This window comes from Bos javanicus, chromosome 21 (genome assembly GCF_032452875.1).
Source record: "Bos javanicus breed banteng chromosome 21, ARS-OSU_banteng_1.0, whole genome shotgun sequence".
NCBI classification, from domain to species: domain Eukaryota; kingdom Metazoa; phylum Chordata; class Mammalia; order Artiodactyla; family Bovidae; genus Bos; species Bos javanicus.
In genome coordinates, this window is record NC_083888.1 from 56735547 (window position 1) to 56761216 (window position 25670).

General features: G+C 49.4%; 1 protein-coding gene across 1 annotated transcript in view; it reads left to right on the plus strand.

The window, feature by feature from the left end:
• The window catches only part of RIN3 (Ras and Rab interactor 3), a 135573-nt gene that overhangs the window by 70059 nt on the left and 39844 nt on the right, over nucleotides 1-25670 (plus strand). The window contains exon 4 of the mRNA XM_061395138.1: nucleotides 23009-23081. Coding sequence (XP_061251122.1) covers nucleotides 23009-23081 — 73 coding nt within the window. The remainder of the gene's footprint in view (nucleotides 1-23008; nucleotides 23082-25670) is intronic.

Here is a 25670-nt window from a genome sequence, read left to right on the forward strand (position 1 = left end):
TGCCTGGCCCCAGACATCCCAAGTACTAGGATAAAAAGCCTCACCACAGGTGAGGAAAATACATGTTCAGTGTGCCAGGCAACCCCGCTGGCCACTTGGGAAGCCACAGTATTATGCCTGTCCCATCAACTTTTCCTCTCTGCCCAAACTATTTAAGGAAGCAGTCAGAAGTGAAACCTTCTGGAAAGTTCTGTAGAAATGGACTAGTGACCTCTATGATTTTGTGTGCGCGTGTGTCCATCTCCCTGGATATCAAGGATCTGCCTGCAATGCAGGAGACAGAGGATATGCGAATTCAATCCCTGGGTTGGGAAGATGCCCTGGAGAAGGAAATGGCAACCCACTCCAGTATTCTTGCCTGGACAGAAGTCTGGGGGGTCTACAGACCATGGGGTTGCAAAGAATCAAACACGACTGAGCAATTAAACCACCACCAGTGCAAAGAATCAGACACGACTGAGCAGTTAAACCACCACCATTTCTCTAGATCTGTTAGGAATCAGTGAATAGTTTGCATTGCTTTCATTGGCAGTCCCAAGTCTGTTACATACATTCTGTTGTGCTTTTTGCTGTCTCGGCCTTGGTTTACACAGTGGAAACTTTCAGGGAACTCGCCGCAGTGGAACTTCCCCTCTTGAGATGTTTCTTTAATGTAGTCGTTGTTTGCAGTTCAAGACTGCCCTGGGAAGCCCCCAGGTGAGACTCAGTTCTTCAATACTAGACCCTACCCTTGAAATCTTCTATAGCCTTTGGCCCCAGCTACTGGGGAAACTCCCTTGTACCAGACTGTGTACCAGACTCTCTGTGTACCAGGCATGAGGCGGTCTTCATGGAAGCCATTCCTTGTGTCTTTACCACAGCCCTACGAAGCAGGTGCTAGACCCCCATTTTGCAGCGGAGGGAATTGTGCCCAAGGATGAAACTGGGACTGAAGCCAGGCTCTCAACTCCATGTTCAAAGCACCTTCATCTGAGCAGGTTGCTTCTTGTCTTGCCTCCTGAGGTCCTCATGTGCATGGGGCTTCAAGTTAGGGCTGGTGGGGGGCACAGAGAGCGGGGTGTCGAGCAGACCATCATGGCGTATACATGAGAACTTTGAAACTACCCTCCGACTTTGTGAATGTTGTTCAGTTGTGTCCAACTCTTTGCAGTCTGTCCAACTCTATACAGTCCATGGAATTCTCCAGGCCAGAATACTGGAGTGGGTAGCCTATCCCTTCTCCAGGGGATCTTCCCGACCCAGGAATCGAACCAGGGTCTCCTGCATTGCAGGCGGATTCTTTACCAACTGAGACTGAGCTATCAGGGAAGCCCACCCTCAGAGCATGAGGCCTGAGCTAAGAGTAGACCCAGGTGCTAATGCTTTATTTTCACTGCACAGAGCCAGAGCTGGAAAGAAAGTAGCAGACAGGGGTTGGGTGGCTTCAATAAGGACAGCTATGGAGAGGAGCTAGTGGGATTACCTGGGTTCATGGCCTGTTAATGGTTCTGCCTCTTGATGACTGTCTGCAGGCGGGCTTGTCTCTGAGCCTCGGGTTTGGTGGGGTGCTGGAGCCAGGTCATTCCAGCCCGTGAGAGTTCACACTGCACATCTCTTCCCAACTTGGTGCTTGAAATCAATGCAGTGGGAGCATTTACATCATGAAAATTGGACTATGTCATAAAACTGGGGCTTTCTTTCCCTGGAAAGCTGGTTGTTAAACATTACCAGCACACCACCGTTCAGTTTCCTTGTCTATAAAATGGGGACGGTGCTGCCAACCTCGTGGAACCGTCGGGAGGGAATGTATGTGTGAGCATTTTGCAGACTAAAGCATGATGTGTTCTGTGTGTGTGTGTAGATATGCTGTGCATATTTATATGTAGTTTGTTATAATTCTCACATGACAATCTGTATCTTTAAAAGTGGTGGGGGGCTGTTTCTTTGTAGAAACAGGAAATGGAATCAGGGAGTGGAACAGCAGGTGTGGCAGAGATTCCCAGAGAAATTGGGTGGATGATGTAAGACTGTAAGCCCATCCCGGGATAATGTTTGAGATTGTGAGGTCCTTTCTGGTGAAGCCTGAGGGGTGGGACCAAAGCCCTGTGGGTCATGGAGAAGACGGGACGGAGCATGTTCCACGGTTTTCTCTGTGGCAGTGGCTGTAGTAGAAAGAACCAACACACAGGCAGACTCCGATGTGAAGTCTGCTTTGTCACTTACTAGCTGGTTGAACCTGGGCAAGCTCCAGAGCCCTTTCTGAGCTCAGTGTCCTCATCTGTGACGTGTGTGTTTGGGGAAACCCGTGGAGAGGGGGCCCGTGGGTTTTGGCACCTGTAGACTGTGTGCTGAATTTGCGTTGGTTCTGTTCTCTCCTGGGCTCCCTCAGAACTCTGTTTTCAGCATCTTGGGATTCCAGGTGAACCCCTGGTTTGCTGAGTATAGGTCAGGGGTTGGTCCCAGAAGCTCCCTTTATGCAGCCCAACCTAGAATGTTCTCTCTGTGACTCCTCCTCTACTGAGTTATGACACGGAATATTTCCTGAGAACTTGGCTAGGAACAGTGAGAGAATGCTAAGGAAGTAGGACGTTGAGAGCAATCATCATTCCCTAAGCACTTTATATGTTTTAATTCATTTAATCTGCACATCAGCTCTAGAATATAGACACAATCGCGTGGCAGGTTGAAGGTGGCTGTGCTTTTTTTGACACTCTTCCCATCAAGAAGTGGAAGCTGTGCCTCTCCCCATGAATCTGAGTCCGCTCGGACTGGGCAATAGCATAAGGCCAAAGTGACACTATGCCAGCTCCGTGTGTAGCACTTTCGAGAACTGGCAGCTTCTGCCTGGAGTCTGGGAGCCCTGAGTTGCCGTGTAAGAAGTCTGATGACCCTGAGACCACTGTACTGGAGAAGCCTGGAGACTACATGGACATAGAGAGAGGCCCAAGGGGGCCTGGCTGAGTCTAGCCTTCTAGCTGTGCCTGCCAAGGCCCAGGCATGAGTAAAGGCTTCTCGGCCCCTCTGGACCAGACCGATCCCCAGCCAGTATCACCAGGTGACCTAGTCAGTGCTAGAAGGAGCAGAGGAATCTTGCAGCAGAGCCCTGCCCAAATTCCCAACCGACAAAATCATGAGCTACAATAAGAAGGTGGTTGCTTTATGCCACTAAATTTTGTAAGTAGTTTTTGCACAGCAATAGATACAGAACAAGTACGATCCCTATTTCATAGCTGAGGATACTGAGGCATAAGGAGGCTAAGTATCTTGCTCAAGACACACACTAGTAAGTGGTGGGGTCAGGATTTAAACCCAGGCAGCCTGGCTCCCCAGCACAATGCTCCCTTGACACAACGCTGTACTGCTCTTGGATTGAAAATAGGGCTCTGCTGTCAGGGAAACTTCTATCTACCTCGGGGTGCAGGGATCACATGTACTATATAAAGAATCACCTGAGACATTCAATTATTCATTTACTCAACTTAAGGCCATTAGGCCCTAGGGATACAGAGATGATGATATTAAGAAAAGGTTAGGATTTTACTGTACTCAGAGGAAGGACCCCTGACACTGGAAGGTGAATGAGACCCCACGGCTCACCTCTGGGGAGTGAGGACATGTGAATTGTATCTTGAAGGATGACTAGCAGTGTCCTGTTTGAATGAGGGTGGCAGAACACGCAAGGTGGTAGGACAGGACATGCAGGGCGTGGAGTTACAGGATATTGGGATGTGTCCAAGGGATGTGGTATCAGATGAGACCATTGGCCAGAGTGGATCACAGAGGGACATGTATCCATGTCCTGCAGCTCAACCTTTATCCTACAGGCCACGGGGAACCCCGGCAGAAGGGCGTTAGGGGTAGGGGCTGGGTGGGGTGAGGCATGATCTGATGCACCTTTTAAACAGAAGTCCCTCACCACCGGGGGCAGTGTGGAGGCTGCAACAGGGGAGACCCCAGGGGATCGACACCAGAAGGAATTCAAGTAGGAGGCAGCATGTGGGGCCTGGACCTGACAGTGATGGTCAGTGTGGGGAGGAGGGGACACGGCCCAGAGGTATCCAGGAGGAAGACTGACTGCCAGTTGGCAGAACTGGCTGAGGAAGGAAGAGGGTTCTGTGGTTCCTGGGGCCCCTGATGTTGGGAACCTGTGCAGTGTCACCCCAGGCCCAGGGGAAGACTGGCTGGACAAGCAGGGAACACGGGGGGCCACCGTGCCAGGGAGAAAGAAGCCCACCACCACCACCCCGGTGCCTGGAGCAGTGCCTGGCACATAGTAGCTGCTCAGAAGGTACTTGATGAATGAAAATGAATGAAGCCTTGGGTCCAGGCCTCTGGAGGGAGGGTGGAGCCCGAGGTAAAGCTCTGAGAGTCTCTGAGGGGTGAGGTGCTAGGCCCACATCATCTCTCTGTAGTGGTCACCTCTTGTGGGGTCCAGAGGCCTGTTTCCACCTCTGGGTCTAGAGATCAATCCACTCTTCTTACTGGCCAGTAAAAATGCCACATGGTAGCCAAAGGGGCCCTTCAACTAGATGACAGGCCGAGGAACCCAAGGCTCTGTGAATCTGCTTGCCCGAGGACACTGAACCCTGACCCTGACCCTGACCCCCAGCAGGTCTCGGGAATGTCCCTGCGCCCACAGAGATGCTCCTCGGGCAGCAGCGCTGGTGTCGCTTCCCCGTTCAGGGCAGCACTCAGCCCTAGGCCTGCGGAGGATTTGGGAAATGGGGGCTGTTCTATAAATACCATTCCCTTTCCTCCACTCCTGCCTTCAGAACCAGCGAGGGAATAAAGGATCATAACCTCAGCTTTCCTACCGATGGACTGATTGGAAGGATGCAGTTTGACCTACAGCCGAAATCAAGTGCCCTAGCGTCACACCTCTCATTGAATTTGTTCCCTGGAACTGAGGGCCTCCTCTGGCAAGGGCCAAGCCTGCTCCAGGATACTCACACCAGGGCAGGCGAGAAGAAAGCCGTGTCCTGAGCCCAGATGGCTGAGTATCTACCAGCAGGTGTTTCAGTAGCATCTCCAAGCGAGAGAAATGTCAGTTGACTCGAGACTGGTCCCTTGTGTCTTTTTATAATTTATTTTTGGTTGTGCTGGGTCTTCAGGGCTGCATGGGCTTTTTCTCGAGTTGCAGTGAGCAGGGGCTACCCTCTAGCTGTGGTGCAGAGGCTTCTCATTGCAGTGGCCTCTCTCGCTGCGTCTCCCAGACTCTACAGCACAGGCTCAATAGTTGTGGCACCCAGGCTTAGCTGCTCCCCAGCATGCATGTGGGATCTTCCCAGATCAGGGATTGAACCTGTGTTTCCTGCGTTGGCAGGCAGATTCTTTACCACTGAGCCACCAGGGAATCCCTGATCCCTTGTTCTTGATTCCATACCCTGTGACTCGGCTGGGACGGGATTATGACTCCTGTGAGGCTGAGGTCCTGGGTTCTGAGTCTTGGTGGACGCTCCAGTCTTGCATTCACTTTCGTCCCAGCACTGATGTCAGGCATCTGCGGTGTGCAGGCAGCTGTAGATGTGGCATCCACAGGGCTCCTGGCTCTTGCCGGTTGTCCTGGGAAGACAAGCAGGTTCACCCTCTGGTGCTGGGTTTCTGAAACTCAGCACTCTTGGTATTTGGAGCTGGATCATTCTTTGCTCGAGTGGTGGTGGGGCTGTCCTGTGCACTAAATTAGTAAGTTTAGCAACATCTTTGGAAAATCCCATGGACAGAGGAGCCTGGTGGGCTACAGTCCATGGGGTCAGAAAGAGTCAGGCATGACTTAGCAACCGAGCAAGCACGGGCCTCTGCACACTAGATGTCAGTGATACCCCTCACCTCACCCCGCCTTGGATTCCCCCCAACAACCTGAGATGTGTCCATGCCCTGCCACACATGTCCTGGGGGACAGATTTGCTCCTGGCCAAGCACACTGCTTAAGGCTGTGCCATCTAGTTCAGCAACCTCGAGCTGCATGAGGCTACTGAACACTACAGATGTGGAGTCTGAATAGAGATGCTGCTGCTGCTGCTAAGTCGCTTCAGTCGTGTCCGACTCTGTGCGACCCCATAGACGGCAGCCCACCAGGCTCCCCCGTCCCTGGGATTCTCCAAGCAAGAACACTGGAGTGGGTTGCCATTTCCTTCTCCAATGCATGAAAGTGAAAAGTGAAAGTGAAGTCGCTCAGTCACATCCAACTCTTAGTGATCCCATGGACTGCAGCCCACCAGGCTCCTCCGTCCATGGGATTTTCCAGGCAAGAGTACTGGAGTGGGGTGCCATTGCCTTCTCCAGAATAGAGATGAGCTGTAAGTATAAAATACACACCAGATTTTGAACACTACATATGAAAAAAAGGACTGTGATGCGTCTCAGTAATTTTTTTATATTTATAGTTTGTTGAAATGATGCTGTTTTGAAAATGTTGGGTTAAATAGGCCATTACTGAGATTAATTTCACTTGTTTCTGTTTACTATTACTAATGAGTATGGGCAAAATTTAAATTGCACACGTGACTTGAATTATATTTCTATGGGATAGCAAGGTCTCAAGAGCCAGTGGCCCAGCACACAGGTTGGGAGCCTGAGCTGAGTCAGTCTCACTTCCGGTCATATCCTGGTACTACTTCCCAGCTCTGTGACCTTTGGTGAACCACTTAACCTCTCTGAGTGTCACAGTTCTCATAAGTGGCAGCCACTTTCTCCTAGACCACAGATAAGAGTTCTGAAACTCTGAGGTGGGATGAACTTTATAAACCCCTGAAGCTGAAGCTGGGTTGTTTTCTGGGGACAGTGGTTTCTTGCTGGGTCTTCCTGTGGCCCTTGGGGCTGTCCTGCCATCAGGGTGGTGCCCAGGGCATGTCCTTTTCCTCCTGTGTTTTCTGTTCCCAGAGACAGCAGCATCTTTTCATGATGGGTGCAAAGACGCCTCCCCGCCCCTACAGCCTGAGCAAAGGAGCAGGTGGATTGCTTTTCCAGCCTTGTAGCTCCTTCCCCATGGGTAACTCAAGCCCCAGGATGGTTAGCCTCTGCTCAGCATCTCCCCCAGCCCCTCCCTGTTTCTTCTCCCCCAGCGCCTCCCTGTGGCTTTACTCTTTATTTAGTCTTCCTTTACACTTGACAGTTCGCACATCTGTCCACCGTCTCCCCTTCTGTTTTGGCGTCTGAACCTATAAATAGCTCCCCAGCAAAGTCCCATCTGCACTGTGACAGCTCGTTCTGCATTCCTTTTCCCACACTTAAATCCTCATCGACGCGGTTGTTAAAAATGGAAGTGCACCGTCCAAGAAAAAAGCAGTTTTTATTACAGCTTGGACAGTGTGGTGGCAGAGGCTACAGAGATGGCTGCCAACATGGATTCAGAGGAAATGCTTTCAATAATGGCAGGACCCATCAAGCATATGGTGTGATCCAGGCAAAGCCCTGGATCTGGGAAAGAAGGAAGGCCCATCCCCTGCTTTCCAGAAGCTTCGGGCCAGCATCAGACCCGTGAACACACTGTGGTGTGGGGAAATGGCGCTCTCAAGTGGAGTGTGTGTCCAGTGCTGGGCCAGAGGGAGAGGAGCTCGTTCTGCCCAGGAAGCCGTCTCCGAGGGGAACCTGGGGCCTGCTGAGTGACAGAGGTGGGGATGTGTGGTCCATGGGAAGGTGTCCCTGCTAGCTGACGGGTGAAGTAGGCACACTGAGAGTAGGTATGAAGCCCTGGCATGCCCCTCCACCCCGCCCCATGTCACTTCTGCTGAGCAAAAGGTGTCTCATTCACCAGGCTCCTGGGGCTGGTGACACCTGGTCATGACTGGGGCTGTGCCCCCAGTCCAGTTACTTAAGCTCTCTGAGCCTCGGCTTAATTTGCTCATAATATGAAAATAGTGGAGTTATGATAGTTAGAAATACAGAGGCTAGCACATAATAGGCATGTGGTAAATGATAGATGATGTTATTGTTATTAAAACTTTGAAAATGATAACCCTCTATTACTAATCAGGAAGCTCAAATCTGGACAAAACCCACATTGTGAAGTTGGGAGAAGGAGGCAGAACAGCAGTAGTCCAGGCTTAGAATCTAGAGTCCAGAGAGTGCCCGAATTGAACTCTAGGAAACACCCAGGCTAACCCTCTTTCATCAGATGATAATGCGCCTTCTCTGGACTTCTGTTTCCCTGTCTGTGCGATGAGGGAGGTTGGACAAGAGCTGTCTCTAAGAGCCCTTCTGTTCTGGCCTTCAGTGGTTCCCCATCCATTGAGAGGCAAACTTACAGGTACTTGGATCTAGTCTGAGCAAACTAGGGGTCTGGTAGAGAACTCAGTAAGAAGGCATTCCTGCCTTTTTCATCCTAAAATTCTTAAGATGAAATCAAGAGGAGATGGCTCCTTATGCCAAGAACAACCAGCAAAGATGGCTGTGACTCATACCGAGGGCTGCAGCCCAGCTTGTGCACTGCCCAGAAGTGCCTGGTAGGATTAAATCCAGCTGGTGTTCTGCTTGTCAGGTTGTGCAGTTTTCGCAGGGCTGCAGCCACCTGGAGGAAGAGGCCCTTCTTTGCTCCCTAGCCAAACCCTGCCAGGGGGCACTGGGAGCATGTGGAAATGGCCCCTGCTTGGACCCCTGACCATGGCTGCCGGGTCCTCCCCTGTCCCTTTCCCATTGCCTCTAGTCAAAGGTGCATTGGGCAACGGCTTGCTGTGCCCCGCATCTAGTCCTGCCCTGGGGTCCATATTTGATGGGGGAGACTGGGGCCTCAGGAATGATGATCTTACACTGAGGCTTCAGGGCTGCTTGGGACTTTACAGAGGGCAGGCCGGTGAATAGACGAGTGAAAAGACCCCAGGGCCAGCTAGTGAACCAGGGGCCAAGATGCCCACCCTGGACCATCAGTAACAGCCAGGGAGACAGAAAGGGAACGATTTTGGGCACGTTTGCTGATCAGCGTCCTCTCCCAGGTCCCTGATGCCCCCCACCTACTCCCCCCTAGACCTTCCAGACCTCTGTGTCACCTTTGAGGGAGAGGCTACTAGTCTTCACTCAAGGCCTGTCTGCAGGGTACCGCCACTCAGCCTCTGCACAGCAGGTGCAGGGCCCGAGAGGGCCTCGGTTACTCAAATCCTCCCTTGGCTGTTAGAGAAAGCAAGTTTCAGAGACTTGAAGGCTTTGGTCTCTGGGCGCATTGGGGGTGGAACCAGGAGCTCAGGCCTGGTCAGTACCGTAGGGGTTTGGGCTTTGCCTGGAGTGGGAACAGACATTTGCCCTGCTCAGTGCTCCGGTCCTTGTATGGTCGGACATCGAATCTGCTCTGAGACCACAGGAGATCGGCTGCCCGGCACGGGTCTGTTTGTTCTCGCTTCTCCAGACAGCTCTGCCCTCTGCTGGAGGCAGAGCTTCCGGCAGCCCTAGTCCAGCAGCCCCTTCCTTCTGGAGGGGACAGGGCTGTTCTCTCGCTTCATGGGTGACCCAGATGCACTGTGGCAGCATCTGGAAGCAAGTGGTCCTAAAGCTGGGCCTGGAACCACAAGGTCCTCTGGACGCCAGAGAAATTGCCACTCTCTTCAGTTCTACCCCTGGGAACAGGGCAAGGAATTCTCAGATAACAAAGAAGACTGGGCCTGATGATAGTATGAAACAGTCTTTTTCCTCCTCTGTCACGTACTGTCTAGGTCATGGTTCCCATGGCAACTGTGGTGTTGCTGGGCAGCAGAGGTCCCTCCAGCCAGAAGGCAACTGTGTGAACTTCCAGCTGAGGAAGGAGCTGACAGGGGTGGGAGGGACATGAAAGAATGGGCATGGTCACTGCAGGTGACCCCCCTTCCTGTTCCAGTTGGAGCCACTCCCCAGCCTCTGGTCATGTTGGCTTTTCATTCTCAGGCTCTGCACTCCTGACCTTTCCTATCAGGGACCCAGCTTGGCGATATAGGATCCCTTTCAGGAAGCAGGATCAGAATCTATTAGAATCTGTCTGGCAACCCATTCAGGGTGTTACATTTCAGGGAAGGTGGGCTCTGTAGTGTCACAGAAGTCTTTGAGGTGGGGGCCACTTCCCGGGCCCACCCAGACTCCCCAAGCCACGTGTGAGGCCGTTTTCTGAGAGGTCCGAGATCCCACCCTCCTGCCAGTAGCAATCCTTCCTTCATCCCTCTGGGGACACTCTTTTTTTTTAAATATAAATTTATTTATTTTAATTGGAGGTTAATTACTTTACATGGGGACACTCTTATGAGGCAGTTCTCATCCATCTGGGGCCACATTCCCTAAACGTACACACTGAGGCCTTGATACCTGCAGGGCTTTTTCTTAGATAAAAATCAATGAACATCCCTCCCACCCTTACCCAACCACATTTTCAATCCTCAAAAAAGAATGAGCTGGTTGTATTGAACCTCTCCCCCTCAGGAGGGAGTTTCAGATAAGTCCTGTGGCCTAAACCGTTGGCAAATCCCCGTCACCCTGCTCACTTCCAGGCTTCCTCTCAATTTCTAAATCTATTTCCCCTGATTTCCACAGAGCGCGAGCATGATAAATATTTGTCAATGGTTGAATATATAATGTCCTAGCTGAAGAGTAACTCGGACCCAGCCCTTCCAATGAGGGTCATACCTGGAAATTTATTAACGACTCCTGTTGTCAAAAGGAATGTGTTTGAACAGAGATCGCTTAGGTTGACAAGGCCGTCTGCCAACAGGGAAGACAGTTTACATTTCCTGAGTAATCTGTACATTTCACAGTGTTAATAGCCTTGGCAAGGTGTATATTCATTCTTTTCATGATGATGATCTTTTCCTCATCAGAGCCCAGGGTCAAGCTTAAGTGAACAGATGCTCACCTTCACTTACCAGTAAAGACGAATCAGACCCTAAAGAAGGCACCTGCCAACAGCCATCTCTGCTTAAAAAGAACATGCTGGAGAGAGGGTTCTCACTTGTCAGTTTCATTCACCTCAGTCACTGGGAGTGTGTGGCAAAATTAAGCCAGGTGTGGCTGATGTTTACCCTGGGACCAACTATGAAGAAAATGCCTGCACAGGAACTGAAGAGTAAGATGGCACAGGGGACTTTGGTCTAGAGAAGAATAATAGCTGGTTAAAGACGCTCTCATACCCTAATTATAACAGTTTGTTGTGGTAGTGGTTAAATTGCTAACTTGTATCCGACTCTTTGTGACCCTCTGGACTATAGCCTGTCAGGCTCCTCTGTCCATGGGATTTCCCGGGCAAGAATACTGAAGCGAGTTGCCACTTCCTTCTCCAGGGAATCTTCCTAACCCAAGGACTAAACCCGCATCTCCTGCATTGGCAGGTGGATTCTTTACCACCGAGCCACAGGAAGCCTCTAATTACAACAGTAGATACTACCAAATGCAAAGACGAGTTCAGAGTTCATTAAAGCAGGTTGGACATATAACTATTGAATTATTTATGTGACACCATATGAATGCTTACTGTTTCACAAATTTGGACAGTATTCATTTTTTTCTCACTCAAGTAAATATTTGAAAAACCCTGTTCAAGGATGAAAAGACAAGTTACAACTGGGAAAAAATATTTGCAAATCACACATCTGATAAAGGCTTTGTATCTATATCAGAAAAAGAACTCTCAAAACTCAACAATAAAAAACAAGTAACCCAAATAAAAATGACCAAAGGATCTGAATAGACATTTTTCCAAAGTATATATGCAGATAGCCAATAAATCCATGAAAATATGCTTGACGTCACTAATCCTTGCGGAAATGCAAATCAAAACCACAGTGAGGGATACGTGTATATGTATGGCTGAGTGTCTGTCACCTGAAACTATCACATTGTTAATCAGCTATATACCCCGATACAAAATAAGTTAAAAACAAAAACAGTGAGATACCATTGCACACCTGCTAAGATGATTCCAATCAGTAACAAAGTACTAGCAAAGGTGTGAAGAAACTTATTTTTTAAATTTTATTTGTGTGTTTATTTTTGTCTGCACCGGGTCTTCATTGCTGCTCACGGGTCTTCTATGGTTGCAACAAGTGGGGGCTACTCTCTAGTTAGGTGCGTGGGCTTCTCATTGCCATGCCTTCTCTTGTTGCGGAGCACACACTCTAGGGCGCGTGGGCTTCAGTAGTTGCGGCTCGGGGGCTCCATAGCTGTGGCATACAGGCTTAGTTGCCCTGAGGCAGGTAGAATCTTCCTGGACCAGGGATAGAATGTGTCCCCTGCATTGGCAGGTGGATTCTTAACCGCTGGACCACCAGGCAATGAACGCCTGTGGAGAAACTTAAACACTGAGAGTGGAAATGTTAAATGGTGCAGAAGCTTTGAAAACCACTCCACCAGCTTCTTAAATATGTAGAGTTACTGTGCACGCTGTGTGTGTGCTCAGTCAGTCAGTTGTGTCTGGCTCTTTATAAACACGTGGACTGTAGCCTGCCAGGCTTCTCTGTCCATGGACTTTTCTAGGCAAGAATACTGGAGTGGATTGCCATTTCCTCCTCCAGGGGATCTTCCTGACCCAGGGATAGAACCCCACGTCTCCTGCGGCTCCTGCATTGCAGGCAGATTCTTTACCGCTGAGCCACTGGGGAAGCCCATAGAGTTACTGTTGCTGCTAAGTCACTTCAGTCGTGTCTGACCCTGTGTGACCCCATAGACGGCAGCCCACCAGGCTCCACCATCCCTGGGATTCTTCAGGCAAGAACACTGGAGTGTGTTGCCATTTCCTTTTCCAATGCATGAAAGTGAAAAGTGAAAGTGATGTCACTCAGTCGTGTCCGACTCTTAGCGACCCCATGGACTGCAGCCTACCAGGCCTTCCTGTCCATCACCATCTCCTGGAGTTCACTCAAACTCATGTCCATCGATTCATTGATGCCATCCAGCCATCTCATCCTCTGTCGTCCCCTTCTCCTCCTGACCCCAATCCCTCCCAGCATCAGAGTCTTTTCCAATGAGTCAACTCTTCACATGAGGTGGCCAAAGTACTGGAGTTTCAGCTTTAGCATCATTCCTTCCAAAGAATACCCAGGGCTGATCTCCTTCAGAATGGACTGGTTGGATCTTGCAGTCCAAGGGACTCTCAAGAGTCTTCTCCAACACCACAGTTCAAAAGCATCAATTCTTCTGTGCTCAGCCTTCTTCACAGTCCAACTCTCACATCCATACATGACCACAGGAAAAACCATAGCCTTGACTAGATGGACCTTCGTTGGCAAAGTAGTCTCTGCTTTTGAATATGCTATCTAGGTTGGACATAACTTTCCTTCCAAGGAGTAAGCGTCTTTTAATTTCATGGCTGCAGTCACCATCTGCAGTGATTTTGGATCACTTTATTTTGGATTTATTTATTTCCAAAAAAATAAAGTCTGACACTGTTTCCCCATCTATTTCCCATGAAGTAATGGGACCAGATGCCATGATCTTAGTTTTCTGAATGTTGAGTTTTAAGCCAACTTTTTCACTCTCCTCTTTCACTTTCATCAAGAGGCTCTTTAGTTCTTCTTCACTTTGTAGCATAACAGTGGTGTTATCTGCATATCTGAGGTTATTGATATTTCTCCCGGCAGTCTTGATTCCAGCTTGTGCTTCCTCCAGCCCAGCGTTTCTCTTGATGTACTCTGCATAGAAGTTAAATAAGCAGGGTGACGATATACAGCCTTGACGTACTCCTTTTCCTATCTGGAACCAGTCTGTTGTTCCATGTCCAGTTCTGACTGGTGCTTCCTGACATGCATATAGGTTTCTCAAGAGGCAGGTCAGGTGGTCTAGTATTCCCAAGTCTTTCAGAATTTTCCACAGTTTATTGTGATCCACACAGTCAAAGGCTTTGGCATAGTCAATAAAGCAGAAACAGATGTTTTTCTGGAACTCTCTTGCTTTTTTGATGATCCAGTGGGTGTTGGCAATTGGATCTCTGGTTCCTCTGCCTTTTCTAAAACCAGCTTGAACATCTGGAAGTTCACGGTTCACGTATTGCTGAAGCCTGGCTTGGAGAATTTTGAACTAACACCCAAAAAAGATGTCCTTTTCATTATAGGGGACTGGAATGCAAAAGTAGGAAGTCAAGAAACACCTGGAGTAACAGGCAAATTTGGCCTTGGAGTACAGAATGAAGCCGGGCAAAGGCTAATAGAATTTTGCCAAGAGAACGCACTGGTCATAGCAAACACCCTCTTCCAACAACACAACACATGAACATCACCAGATGGTCAACACCAAAATCAGATTGATTATATTCTTTGCAGCCAAAGATGGAGAAGCTCTATACAGTCAGCAAAAACAAGACCGGGAGCTGACTGTGGCTCAGATCATGAACTCCTTATTGCCAAATTCAGACTTAAATTTAAGAAAGTAGGGAAAACCACTAGACCATTCAGGTAAGACCTAAATCAAATCCCTTATGATTATACAGTGGAAGGGAGAAATAGATTTAAGGGACTTGATCTGATAGAGTGCCTGATGAACTATGGACTGAGGTTCGTGACTTTGTACAGGAGACAGGGATCAAGACCATCCCCATGGAAAAGGAATGCAAAAAAGCAAAATGGCTGTCTGGGGAGGCCTTACAGATAACTGTGAAAAGAAGAGTTACTGTAGGATCTAGCAATTCCACTTCTAGGCATACACTCAAGATATGAAAATATATGTCCATGTAAAAATTTGTACACAAGTGCCAAGAGCAGTATTATTTGTAGTAACCAAGGGGTGGAAGCAAGCCAAATATCTATCAGTGATGAATGGGTAAACAGAATGTGGTACATCCATGTAACAGAATACTATTCAGACATAAAGAGGAGCGAAGTGCCACTGATAGCACAGGGAGAGCTACTCAGTACTCTGATGACCTATATGGGAACGAATCCAGAGGAGAGTGGACTTGTGTATTCATGTACAGCAGAAACTAACACAACATTGTAAATCGGCTGTAGGTGCCCAGTCGCTCCGTTGTGTCCCAGCTCTACGGCCCCATGAACTGTAGCCTGCCAGGGTTTTCTGCCCGTGGAATTTTCCAGGCAAGAATACTGGAGTGGGTTGCCATGGCCTACTCCAGGGGATCTTCCCCAACCAGGGATGGAACCCCAGTCGCTTGCATCTCCTGCCTTGGCAGGTGGATTCTTTACCACTAGCGCCACCTGGGAACCAACTATACTCCAATAAAAGTTAACTTAAAAAAAAAACAGTAGTGAAGTGCTGAGGCTGACTCCTGCTACAACATGGGCGTGGACAAACACTGACATAATGATGCTGAAGGATAGAAGCCAGGCCCACAGGACCACATGTTGTATGATTCCATTTATACAAAAAGTGCAAAATAGGCAAATCCATAGGGACAGGAGGTAGATTCGTGGTTTCCAGAAGCTAGGAGGAGGGAGGATTGGAAAGTGACTGCTGACGGGTATTACATTTCTTTGGGGAGATAAGGAAAATGTTCTAAAATTGATTGTGGTGATGTTTGCACAAATCGGTGAATATACTAAGACTATCGTGCACTTTAAATTGGTGAGTTGTGTGGTGTGTGAATGATATCTTAATAAAATGGTTTTTTAAAAAATCCAACATCTGAAAAACTGTCCAATTAGAAAACAGGGAAAGACGTGAATAGACACTTGAGCAGAGCGGATGTGCACAGGAAAGGGCCTTCAGCATCTTTTTGAAACGCAAATTAAAGCCACAATGAACTAACACTCGATACCTAGTGGAATGGCCAAAATAAAAACTAGTGAGCACACCCAGCTGGCCAGGATGGGGAAGAAGCTGCCTCGCTGCTGCGTAGCTGGTAGGAATGTGAAATGGTACAGCCACTCTGGAGAGCAGCTCGGCCCTTCCTTTGAAAAACAAAGGATGGACTCCCCATGTGACCCAGCAAATGCACTTGGGGGCATATATCCCAGAGGAAGGAAAGCATATTTTCATGCAGAAACATGGACCTAAAAGTTCCACAGCAGCTTTGTGCATAATCACTAAAAACCAGAAATTCCCAGATGTCCTTCAGTGGGTGAATGACCAAGGTACACCCAGACCATAGGTTACTACTCAGCACTAAAAAGGAACCGGGGTATTGATTCACTCAATAACTTGGATGACCCTTGAGGAAATGAAGCAGAATGGGAAAAGCCAGTCCCAAAGAATATGTCCTGTATGACCCCATTTATATGACATTCAATCATGTGATCAAAGAGATAGAAAACAGATTGTGGTTGCCAAGGGTTGGGGTGGATGTGATATGAAATACCTTGATAGAGGTAGTGATTACAGGCAGCTGGGATTTACACATGGGATAAAATTGCATAGTTCTCTACATACACACATTCATATGCACAAGAACTAGTATAAACCTGCTAAGCTCTGAATGAGTTCTGTGGATCACACAAAGGTTGGTTTCCTGGTTCAGATCTTGTCCTCTAATTAAGCACCCTGATATTGCCATTGAGGGAAACTGGATGAAAAGTGAAGAGGGCCTCTCTGTTTATCTCTGCAACTTCCTGTGGACCTGTATTTCCAAAGAAAACATTTGCTAAAGAAATAGTTACATAAATATTGGAGAGCTAGCGATGTGCTAAGCACCATGCCTGGTGCTGAGGGTACCATGGAGAACTAAAGATATGTACACCATTCCTGCCTTGGCAGTTCATTTGTATTACTGAGTGATAAAATGGAATTTCCTAACAAATGAATCTTCCAACAGCTTTTGGTTCCTTGTGGATTACTCGTTTTGATGTTGAGATTGTAAAGACCAGAAGCCAGGCTGCTGTGCGTGGAGCCGGACTCTCCACCTTGTCTTGACTCAGCCTTGATGGTGAGTCAGGAGGAGAAAGGTTTCTTTTTCTCTAGGCAGTGGCAAGTCCCATTGTTGGCACCTGTTGTCAGCTGGGGACATAGCAGATGGGACTAGCTGGTGCTGTTTTTTCTCCTCACTCTTTGAAAGAGAGATGGTTTAGACGGGGGCTGGTCTTTCCCACTGCTCTTTCCACTGAGGAGGCTGGAGGCTGTACACAGTGGAGGAGTCACCGCTGCTCAAGTTTTCAGAGGGGAGCAGAGGGAGCCGGCATCCTTGTTGGGAACACCCAGTGGGTGACCCGGGGAGCTTGTCAGCCCTTGCGGGGCTCGGAGGGGAACCAAAGTAGCATGAGCCGAGAGGACTCTGGAGACCACTTAGCTCCTAAGAAACATTTACAGAGAAATTTAGAACATTCGAGAAAAATTTAGAGAATCTTCATAGTTTCTCTGCTTACAAACGTCACATATGCTCATTATAAAAGTGCCAGAAAAACGTAATACAGGAGGTGAAATTCAGTCCACGGTGTGTGTATGCATTTTCTTTTTTTTTCTTAATCATGACTTTGTTGAGATGTATTTACTTCATGTAGTCAGCATCATACAATTCACCCATTTAAAGTGTACGATTCAGTGGCCTTAGGTATATTCAGTTGCCCAGCCTACCAGGGTCAATCTGAGAACATTTTCAACACATCAAAAAAGAAGCCTTGTGTTGTAAAATGTGAATGTACTTAGGCCACTGAGTATTCTTAAAAATTACTAAGATGCTAAATTGTATGTTTTTTATAGTTTATGTGTGCTCAGTCACACAGTCGTGTCCGACTCTATGATCCTGTGGACTGCAGCCTGCCAGGCCCCTCTGTCCTTGGAATTTTCCATGCAGGAATACTGGAGTGATTTGCCATTTCTTTCTCCAGGGGATCTTCCCGACCCAGGGATCAAATCTGCATCTCTTATGTCTCCTGTGTTGGCAGGCGGATTTTGTGCCACTGCACCATCTGGGAAGCCGTATCATGATAGAATACCCTTTTTGCCAAGCATGCTATACAGAGAAGTTTACAGTCCTTGCCTTCAAGGCAAAAGACAAATGAGGAGGATTAGCAAGGAAGCGTGAAGCTGGGTCCTCCTTGCCTGGGGAGAGAGCAGGAGCAAAGGCCTGGAGGCCAGCAATCCCAAGTCGAGGTGTGGCAGGGTTGGCTCCTCCTGGAGACCAGGGAGAATCTGTTCAGGCCTCTCCTGGCTTCTGGTGACAGCTGGCAACCCTTGGCTTTGGCTGCATCTGCCTCCATTGCACGTGGCTTCTCCTCTCTGTGTCTGTGTCCCAGGTCTTCACCTGTTTTCTTACAAGAACATCCATCATTGGGTTTAGGGCCCACCCCAATCTGGTCAGACCTCATGTGGACTTGAATCCATCCGCCAAGACCCTGTTTCCAAATAAAGTCACACTCGCGGGTACCAGGGGTTAGGATCACAGTCTGTCTTTCTGGGAGACACAGTTCAGCCCACAGCAGACAGGTACTTTATTCACTCTGTTATACAGCTGAAGGGGTTTCCCAGGTGGTGCTAGTGGTAAAGAACATGCCTGTCCATGAAGGAGACATAAGAGGCGCAGGTTTGATCCCTGGGTTCAAATGATGCCTTGGAGAAGGAACTGGCAACCCACTCCAGGATTTTTGCCTGGGAAATCCCATGGACAGAAGAGCCTGTTGGGCTACACAGTCCATGGAGTCACAAAGAGTTGGACACGAATGAAGCAACTGAGCATTCAGGCACACATACAGCTGAAGAAACTGAGGCTCAGGGACGCTAAGCAATTGTGATGGAGGCATGTTCACACTCAGGCCATTTGGTCGGGGCGCTGCACACAGCCACCGGCCCGTACAGGACACAGGGCTGTCCTGGAAGCTGAGCGCCAACCCACCCTCTGGAACAAAGGCCTGTCTAGCTCTTACTGATTTGCGTTCACCTCTGCTCCAGAACAATGTGAGGCTGCCTGTCGGGGCTCCCTCATGTCCTAGGTGTCCCTTTGGGCCCCTGGAGGGAGGGCATGAGCCACGAGGTGGGAGGCCTGAGACCCTGGCCAAGGCACCACGTCCCCCCTCACCCCGCCGAGGCCTCTGCTCCTCTGGGGTCCCTCTGCCAGACAGACTTTTATGTTTTGAACTGTTTATTTATTTCTGTACTTTTATTTGTTTTTGGCTGTGATGAGTCTGTTGCTGCACATGGGCTTTCTCTAGTTGCGGCGAGTTGGGGCTGCTCTCTAGTTGGGGGGCACAGGCTTCTCGTTGCATAGCTTCTCTTGTTGCAGAGCTCTAGCTCTAGAGCACGTGGGCTTCAGTAGCTGTGGTGCATGGGCTTAGCTGCTCCATGGGATGTTCCTGGACCAGAGATCAAACCCATGTCCCCTGCGTTGGCAGGCGGATTCTTAACTAGAATTCTCAACTAGACGAGCAGGGAATCCCCAGTCAGACTTTTAGCAGGCATTTATTATCTCCCAAACTGCATACTACATCATGAGAAACGCTGGGCTGGAAGAAGCACAAGCTGGAATCAAGATTGCCGGGAGAAATATCAATAACCTCAGATATGCAGATGACACGACCCTTATGGCAGAAAGTGACGAGAAACTAAAAAGCCTCTTGGTGAAAGTGAAAGAGGAGAGTGAAAAGGTTGGCTTAAAGCTCAACATTCAGAAAACTAAAATCGTGGCATCTTGTCCCATCACTTCATGGGAAATAGATGGGGAAACAGTGGAAACAGTGTCAGACTTTATATTTTTGGGCTCCAAAATCACTGCAGATGATGATTGCAGCCATGAAATTAAAAGACGCTTACTCCTTGGAAGGAAAGTTATGACCAACCTAGATAGCATATTGAAAAGCAGAGACATTACTTTGCCAGCAAAGGTCCATCTAGTCAAGGCTATGATTTTTCCTGTGGTCATGTATGGATGTGAGAGTTGGACTGTGAAGAAAGCTGAGCACCGAAGAATTGATGCTTTTGAACTGTGGTGTTGGAGAAGACTCTTGATAATCCCTTGGACTGCAAGGAGATCCAACCAGTCCATCCTAAAGCAGATCAGTCCTGGGTGTTCATTGGAAGGACTGATGCTAAAGCTGAAACTCCAGTACTTTGGCCACTTCATGTGAAGAGCTGACTCATTGGAAAAGACCCTGATGCTGGGAGGGATTAGGGGCAGGAGGAGAAAGGGACGACAGAGGATGAGATGACTGGATGGCATCACCGACTTGATGGACATGAGTTTGGGTAAACTCCGGGAGATGGTGATGGACAGGGAGGCCTGGCGTGCTGCAATTCATGGGGTTACGAAGAGTTGGACACGACTGAGCAGCTGAACTGAACTGAACTGAAACTGCATGCCACACATAGGCCCTGCTGCTGCTGCTGCTGCTAAGTCGCTTCAGTCTTGTGCGACCCCATAGACGGCAGCCCACCAGGCTCCACCGTCCTTGGGATTCTCCAGGCAAGAACACTGGAGTGGGTTGCCATTTCCTTCTCCAATGCATGAAAGTGAAAAGTGAAAGGGAAGTCGCTGAGTCCTGTCTGACTCTTCGTGACCCCATGGACTGCAGCCCACCAGGTTTCTCCGTCCATGGGACTTTCCAGGCAAGAGTACTGGAGTGGGGTGCCATCGCCTTCTCCAACATAGGCCCTGAGGAGGGCTCAAGTGTGGGCAAAGCCCTGGCCCTGGCAGGCAGGAGCTCCCCTGGGTGTGGCCTTGCTGTGCTATTCCCACGAGCAGGACGGGGAAGTACGAACTGGGGGCTGGGGGTAGGGCAGAAGAGGCCTGGTTACAAAGAAACAAACATGACCTTGATCCTCCCTTGTGCTTTGACAGATCTACTGTTTTCACAGTAAAAAGGGGACTGGGCCACTATATCTAGAACTGTGCGTGGCCCCAGCCACACAAATGGATGAGCCCTGGTCCTTGCTCCTGAGGAAGGGACCAGAGTGGGGATAAACTAAGTCTAAAGGAACTGTGGGCTTTATAGAAAGTCGTAGGGGCACAGGAGAGGAAGGGACTGCTTATCTTAAAGGTTTCATCTGTGTCTGCAAAGGTCAGACCATGTCTCAGTGGTGAAGGAAAACTGCTCATTGTTGAGCAGGCCCCGTATAAAGAAGCTAGGCTTTTTGCGTGCATCACCACTAATTCCTCTTGAAGGATTCATGAGAAAGGTCTTAACTCCAGTTTACAGATGGAGCATCCACTCTACCTCTCCCAGCTACCGGAGATCTTTTGACCCCAGCCTATAAATGGCACCCCACTCCAGTACTCTTGTCTGGAAAATAACATGGACAGAGGAGCCTGGTGGGCTACAGTCCATGGGGTCGCAAAGAGTCAGACACAACTGAGCAACTTCACTTTCACTTTCCCTTGGTCAGTTGGTGCTGCTAAGGTCCGTGATGCACGGATGTGCCACTAGGTGGTGCTGTGGACCACCTCATGTCCATTCATTCACAGAGGGTGGTAATTCCATGCCCTGATGTTTCTCTGACTTGTTATTTATGGGCATCTTGCCAGTACCTCCAAGAACTGTAACCTACTTAATGTTTTTCTTTAAACTCTCTTGTAAAATTTTTATATCTATCCTAATGAGAGACCATGATCTCTTTGCTATAAATAAATGATGAATGTAATTCCCTGGTGGCTCAGGCAGTAAAGAACCCGCCTGCAGTGCAAACCCAGGGAGATCTGGGTTTGATCCCTGAGTCGCGAAGATCCTCTGGAGGAGGACATGGCAACCCAGTCCAGTATTCTTGCCTGGAGAATCCCCATGGTCAGAGGAGCCTGGCGGGCTACAGTCCATGGGGTCACAAAGAGTCACACAGGACTGAGTGACTAAGCACGATCTTTTTAAAAAAATCATGTTAACTGTTTAGAACAGTGCAGTAGCATATAGAAAGAAGGAAAGTATTAAAATAAAGTTATTAGAACAAAACATGTTGGTTTGCGTATCGTAGATCACCAGTGCAGCAGAATGCTGTCCTAGGCTTTGGAAGCAGGCTGCAGTCAGCTAGACACAAGAGCGCTTAGTGTTGGAAGGGCTCTTCCCTTTGCACGTAGAGGAACTGGGGTACTGAGAGGGGAAGGGGCAAACCCATAGTCATACTGTCTACCTCAAGGTTGGAGCCAGACCTGGGACCCAGCTCCAGCCTTATACCTACCTCCACCCCGTGGATGCTCAGAAGAACCTGAGGAAGTTGGAAATGAAGTGTGAGGCACACATGTTTCTTGGCCCTCTGATGCCCGGGAAAGTTCACTGTGGGTCCCACGTGCAGAGAGCATCACTTGTCGGGTGCATGGGGCCCTGGGATGAGAGTCAGGCGGCGTGGGGGCGGGCGGCTGCCAAGACCCCTGGTGAGCAGCTCAGCATCTCTGGGCCCCTGGCCCTGGTGCTCTGCTGCAGGGCATGGTGTGGTACCATGCTCTCCTCTGGGCAGTCCACCCCGGCTTCGGGCCCTGACTGCCACATCCTGGCACCCTGCCACTCCATGGAGCCACATCCACCCAGGATGGGCTCTCTCTCCCTTAATCCCTCTTCCTTGTCAGAGCTGGAAAATATGGGTGTCACCCTCCCTCTTGGGTTACTTGTGCAGCCAAATCAAGTGAGGTTCTGACAGGCCCAGGGATTCTTGGGCTAAAGGCCAGTGGCCGCACTGGACCAAGGAATCTCCTGGAAGCTAAAGCAGAACAGGGACAAACCATCCTCTGCTGGCCCCCACAGTCCTCAGAATTGTCAAGTGGAGATGACCCTGAATGTTTAATTCGGGACGTTTTCAAGTTCTGCTTTTACAATCTAGAATCTTCAGTGTTATTTCACTCAAAATGGTGCATGTGTTACTAGTTAACACCAGTTGCTGTAATAAAGAGGCCCCTGAAATCGGCTTCCCTGGTGGCTCAGGTGGTAAGGAATCCGCCTGCAATGTGGGAGACCTGGGTCTGATCCCTGGGTTGGGAAGATCCCCTGGAGAAGGGAAAGGCTACCCATTCTAGTATTCTGGCCTTGAGAACTCCATGGACTACAGTCCATGGGGTTGCAAAAGTCGGACACAACTGAGCGACTTTCACTAAAATCTCAGGATTAGCACCACAGAAGTTCACGTCTCTCCTCCCTACGGCCCAATGGGCTGCTGATGTGTTTGTGACTGCAGCAGGCTGGGCCCTGCAGCAGGTGCCGTGACCCACAAGTGAGCACAGGGCAGACCCACCCTCCCTAGGGACACCCCCTCTCCTCTGACAGGGACACTCATCCAAGCCTCTGTCCTCTCTCCTCAGTACTGTACCTGGAAGGCTCGGTTCTTGTGTTTGAGGACATCTTCAGACTGATCGCATTCTACTGTGTCAGTAGGTGAGTATTCCTGGCCCCACAGGAGGGCATCTCATGGCAACAGATGTGCATGCATCTTGGGTGGGGGCAGGGGTGTCACAGGGGAGCCCCCAAGGGAAGGGTGCAGCCCACAGGATGCAGAGAGGGGGCAGTCCCTTGGCTTCGCCCTCGTACCCATGAAAGGGGGGGGGGCAGTGCCGGCTCTCCTGCTTTCTTTCTTTAAAGGTCCCCCCTCACCTCCACCTGCCCCCTTGGCTCACTGCCCATCACCATCTTGTCTTCCAGCTTTCACGACAGCTTGGGGTGGGTCCTGTGCTGACCTGACCCGCCCTGTTGGAGGAGTTCTAGAAGGAACTTCCTGTAGGGGCAACAGGAAGGGCTGATACTCTTCATGGGAGAAAGCGTGTGATTTTTGAAGCAGCTGCTGGGTGGAGTGTGTGTCTGTAACCACCCTCAGAACTGCTCTGTTCATTCAGAACTGGTTGCAGGTCAACAGGAATTTAAAAATACATTTTGGTGCCAAGAAGCCAATGGCTTACGCTACAGGGATTTGACCAGGGCTGGGCAGGATGTCTTGGGGCCCGGGGCCCCCAGGCTCACCTCTCCCTGCTTCAAAGAGACCATTCATGCTGCCTTCACTCAACCCAGGACAGCCCTCCCACCTACCAGGACCCTCCTGGGCCCGGTGGGCAGAATTGAGATGCTGATAATAAGATGCTAACCGCTCCTGCCTGTAGGGGGCTCTCCAGGTACTCAATGAGGTGCTAGGGTTTTATATCCGTTATTTTCTTAAATCTTGCCAACAGTTCCACCCCGTTAAGTGCTCCTGTTAGTCCACCACCTCCCCGGGTTTTTTTGACTGCTCTATGCAGGACATGGGATCTTAGATCTCCAACCAGGGATCCAACCTGTGCCCCCTGCCATGGAAGTGTGGAGTCTTAACCACTGGGGTGCTCTTGTTAGTTCCATTTTACAGATGAGGAAGCTGAGACTAGAGAAGTAAGTTGCTCAGGGTCATGAACATGGTAAATAGCAGGGTGGAGATTCAAAGCGGAGTGCCAAGGCCCGTGGTCTTTGCTACAGCCGTCCCCCTGTGTACATTCTCCAGTGATTCTGATGATCTAGCATGTCCTTCTAGGCCCACAAAGCCGAGCATCAGGGCTCCCTGGCCCTTTGTACGTTATGACAGGTCAGGTTCTCAGAGTCAGGCCCTTGCCTGTTCTGAGAAGTTCTGCCTTAGTGGAGATGACAGCCTAGAGTTTGGCCCAAGATAGATGCTTCCAGTGAGTGAATAAATGAATGAATGGTGACGTAATTGCAGAGCTCAGAATTTGAGCTAATCTTTCTGTCTCAACTTTCTCTCCTGTAAAATGAGAACACCACCCATGCTGTAGATGCTGGAGAAAGAAATGAGATAAAGGGACAGCATAGTACTGACACCCAGGAGGTGCTCTGGTTCTGATTCCGTGGGTTGGGCCACAGGAAGGTGTGCTCGGGTGGTGACGTCATCTGTATGAAGCGAGATCCGGAGCCGTGGTCACCAGACACCACTGTCACCTCCCACCCGCTCCTCCTCTGGCTGCTGTTTCTCCACGTTCCAGAAAAGCAGATGCTTTTCACCTGCCCTCAGACACTCAGGCAACCCACTGGAAGGTCACAAGGCTCAGAGACTGGAACTCCTGTGTTTGAGGGGAAGGGGCATCAGCTCCAAGGCCACCTCTCGGGAGTGAAAGTTGCCAAGGAAGGGCCGTCGACTAGGAGTGGAGAGCCCATTCCTGGCTGTGTGACCTTGGGCAAATCCCCCGACTTTTCCCGGCCCCAGTCACCTCACGTGTCAAGGGGATCCAAGACAGAACCCCAGAGTGCTAGAGCTGTGTTCCTCTGTGAGGTCTGAACAAGCAGCCATCTTCATAACCAAGTGCCCAGAGGTCACGGGAGGCGAGCCAGAGATGCAGATTTTAGGTGCCTTTGTGTTCTCGGCAGGGCCTTGCACAGAGGGGCGTTTTGAGATCTGCTAAAGCACAAGCTGGAATCAAAATTGCCGGGAGAAATATCAATAACTTCACATATGCAGATGACACCACCCTTATGGAGAAAATGAAGAGGAACTAAAAAGCCTCTTGATGAAAGTGAAAGAGGAGAGTGAAAAAGTTGGCTTAAAGCTCAACATTCAGAAAACTAAGATCATGGTATCTGGTCCCATTACTTCATGGGAAATAGATGGGGAAACAGTGGAAACAGTGTCAGACTTTATATTTTTGGGCTCTAAAATTACTGCAGATGGTGATTGCAGCCATGAAATTAAAAAACGCTTACTCCTTGGAAGGAAAGTTATGACCAACCTAGATAGCATATTCAAAAGCAGAGATTACTTTGCCAACAAAGGTCCGTCTAGTCAAGGCTATGTTTTTTCCAGTAGTCATGTATGGATGTGAGAGTTGGACTGTGAAGAAAGCTGAACACCAAAGAATTGATGCTTTTGAACTGTGGTGTTGGAGAAGACTCTTGAGAGTCCCTTGGACTACAAGCATATCCAACCAGTCCATCCTAAAGGAGATCAGTCCTGGATGTTCTTTGGAAGGAATGATGCTAAAGCTGAAACTCCAGTAC